This window comes from Meleagris gallopavo, chromosome Z, assembly GCF_000146605.3.
Source record: "Meleagris gallopavo isolate NT-WF06-2002-E0010 breed Aviagen turkey brand Nicholas breeding stock chromosome Z, Turkey_5.1, whole genome shotgun sequence".
NCBI classification, from domain to species: Eukaryota; Metazoa; Chordata; class Aves; order Galliformes; family Phasianidae; genus Meleagris; species Meleagris gallopavo.
Window position 1 is genome coordinate 1,572,899 of NC_015041.2, and position 3,139 is coordinate 1,576,037.

Consider the following 3,139-nt stretch of genomic DNA (forward strand, 5'->3'; position numbering starts at 1 on the left):
GAGCGCTTCCTTCGTCACGGTGAGAAGTCCCTGCCCCCACAGCCTCCCGGCCCCCCGGCCATGCCCGGAGGTGGCTGCCGGGCCCCGGGCCCTCCTGCTCGCGTCCCGCTTAGATACTGGGGGGAGGGGGAGAAACGCGATGCTCTGGGGTTTATGTTCACCCTGCGGTTGGATTTTGTGCTCAGCATCCTTCCTGCCGGCTCTGTGCCTGCCCTCTTCCACTCTCTTTATGCCTTTTCCAATTTACTCCCGCCGTGCCCTCTCTATGTCGGGATGCTGACATGGGGTGAATGCTGTTTTCCTCATTAACAAAAGAAACCCAAAGCGCAGAGCAGGGAAAAGACACAGAGCAGAATTGCGGACTGCCACCATTCTTTTTAATAGGGCTCCCCATTTCCTGCTTTTGCCCTCGTTTCTCCAAACCAGGCCAAAGCAGGACGAGAAAAAACCCAGCGCTGTCTCCAGAGCTCCTGGTCCTTCCGTCTGGAGCATCCCGCTGTGCATCCCGCAGCTTTGTTTGCCTTCAGATGGGCTCTGTGGGGAGGGCAGGTTGGCCTTCTAGGAAAGGTCCTTCCCCAGAGCTTCTGGGACTCAGGGAGTGCTGAGCACAGCTCTCCGATGCAGTTTGCGTTTGTTGGGCTCCACGATCTGTGTTTGTGTGTCCCTTCCAGCTCATGGCGCTGATATTGCTGATACATTGCATCTGTTGGACGGTTCTGGGGCGGTGGTTGTTCTTTGCTTTTTAACGTGGCTGTTCTTACGGTGTGCAGTTGGCTGGGGAAGCGACCAAGGGATCGGAGGATTCGGAGAGGAACCGGGAATCAAAGCACAGCTGACGAACCTCATTCGATCCGTACGGACCGTGATGAGAGGTGAGATGACGGCGGTCGTTTGGTCTGAGCAGCCACTGCCTGTGAAGTTCTGTTGCTGTGCTTTAAGGACATAACGGCAGCATTTGCCCCTTCCTTTTGACAAACAGCTGCTGTTTCTGTTTGTCATCCTGTGGCAAATATGGTCTTGCTCACCACAAAATAAACTTCTTCTAAATCGTGCTAAAGCCACGCAGAGAGAAAGTGGAGAAACACCAGGCCACGGTCCTGGCTCCTTCCACTGATCCCGACTCTGCGTAGGGAAATGTCTTCAGCAGTCAATGATTTTGCTCCCTGAAGGGTGACACTGTGAAATTGCATCAGTCTGTGATGCGCAGAAGGAAACGGATTCAAACTTCCTCTTGTTTTCTCTGCAGTGCCACTGATAGCCGTGAACTCCGTGACAATTGTGCTCCTCCTCTTGTTCGGCTGAAGATTCCTGTGGCAAAATCTTATGGACATCCAAAGAAGCAAATTGCTAGCCTCATTGCTCTGAGTTTTCCGGGGATACAGCACGGTTTAACTGTCAGTTTGCCGTTCAACTTAAAATAATAAAAGACACTGTTTGTATTTATCCTATTTCCTAATGTTCACTTTCAGTTTCATTAAACAAGGTAATGGGATCCATGCAAAAACGCTGCAAATCTGTTGGATTGTGACGAGGTCTGTTGGTGTCAGTAACATACCGTGATGGCTGTTGGTAGGAGGCAGGTTTGAAATGTCTTGTTACTCAGGGATGAACTTCCTTCGGTTAGCATTTAGAATTTAGAAACAAACTGCTTCCCAGTTTGTTTCTGAATTTAAAAATGACAGTGGTTTTTATTTCAGTTATTGCCATAGTTCTGTTTTAAGGGAATACGAGTTAGGCTCCAAACGTGTTATAAATTATTGAAATACCACAGGAGGTGAAATGAAGATGGGCAAATTTGTGATTTAGCACAAATTAGTAACAAATTTTTCCTGGTCTGACAAAAGCTAGGATTTTTCTTTTCTCAGATCAATGATACTCAATGTGAAACAGGTTGAGAATAGGAGCAATTGCTATGCAAAATCTAAAAAAGCTGTACTCTGGCAACTCTGTGTTTATTTAGCAGATCCTGTTCACGTTTAGCATTTGTTACTGTTCTGTCAAGTACTGTTATTTTTTCTGTGTGTTAAGCCTTTGGGCTCAGCAGTGTGTTGGGAATGGGGAGCTGCTCTGTTTGGAGGTTCTCGGGTAATGTGGGAAGAATACCTTTTCCTTTTCAAATGCAGTTCTTTGCTAAAAACAGCAAATTTGCAGGCTGCTGCTTCTGTCTTCCTTTGTTCACTTAACTGCTTACTGAAAGTGAGAATCCTGCAGTTCTTTCACAGATAAATTAGTGATGACCACAGTAAGGAGGCAGCCTCAGTTAACACTGCTGCATTGGGTCTGGTGTTAGATAGCAGTGCTGAATGACCAGTACTCAAATAAGTTTTTAGAAAAGCTAGACTTTGTGTTTTTTCATCTTTGATCAAGTGTCTGAAGTTGATTTAGCTTATTATTAAACTAGGAAAGGCGAAAGGGAAGCCGGCAGGTTCACTGTTTTAAAGCAGCTAAGTTCGTCATCTCTTCTTCTGGCGTCTTGGCAACTGTAGCATTCACTGTTCTTGTATACAAGGATAATCTGTACAATGTGTAAATGAATTTAATGATCTCCAATTACAGTATTTTGCAGAGTAGAGCATAACCAGGAGAAGAGTCTACGTTGTTGCCTTTTTTTTTTTCTTAGCGAAAACTTATAAATAAATTTTGAATTTCTAAGTTAAGCACTCTCTTTCCTAAGTCTTTGTATCCATCTACAGTGGGAGTATCTCAAAGCTCAGCTTTGTCCAGTTCCTGGTAGCAGAGCTGCTGTTCTCAGAACACGTGGCTTTTTTCTTACCCTCAGCACGTGCTCAGAGCAGAGAGCTGCTATGAAGTCGTAGTGTGGTCTCAGAGTGAACCCAACACAATGTCGAGAGGCAGAGGCCTAGCAGCGCCCGGGAGACAGCAGTGGATGCTCCCATCGGTTTGCAGCGCTGCTAGCATATCATGTATTTTATCTGTGCGGACTTAAAGCGGTTCTTAAGTGCTAAAGGCTACGAGCTGCAGCTCTGAAAATGAGGTAAAGAAAGGACCTCGCCCTCCTTCCACCTGCGCTCTCAAGAGGCTGAGGTCTCAGTGCGCGGTTTGCAGACGTGGCTAACTTCCAAACAGATGAGCGCAGTGAGAACGAACGGCAGCTCTGCGCGGCGGCGACGCTGAGATA

At 46.9% G+C, this 3,139-nt stretch overlaps 1 protein-coding gene across 1 annotated transcript; it reads left to right on the top strand.

Annotated features, from left to right (window-relative positions):
- Window positions 1-1,448, top strand: IER3IP1 (immediate early response 3 interacting protein 1; the record flags this gene model as incomplete). Its single annotated transcript, XM_019610154.1, has 3 exons — window positions 1-19; window positions 771-872; window positions 1,247-1,448. Coding segments are annotated over 3 exons (177 nt in total), but the record flags the coding sequence as incomplete, so codon positions are not given.
- Window positions 1,449-3,139: the final 1,691 nt, after the last annotated feature.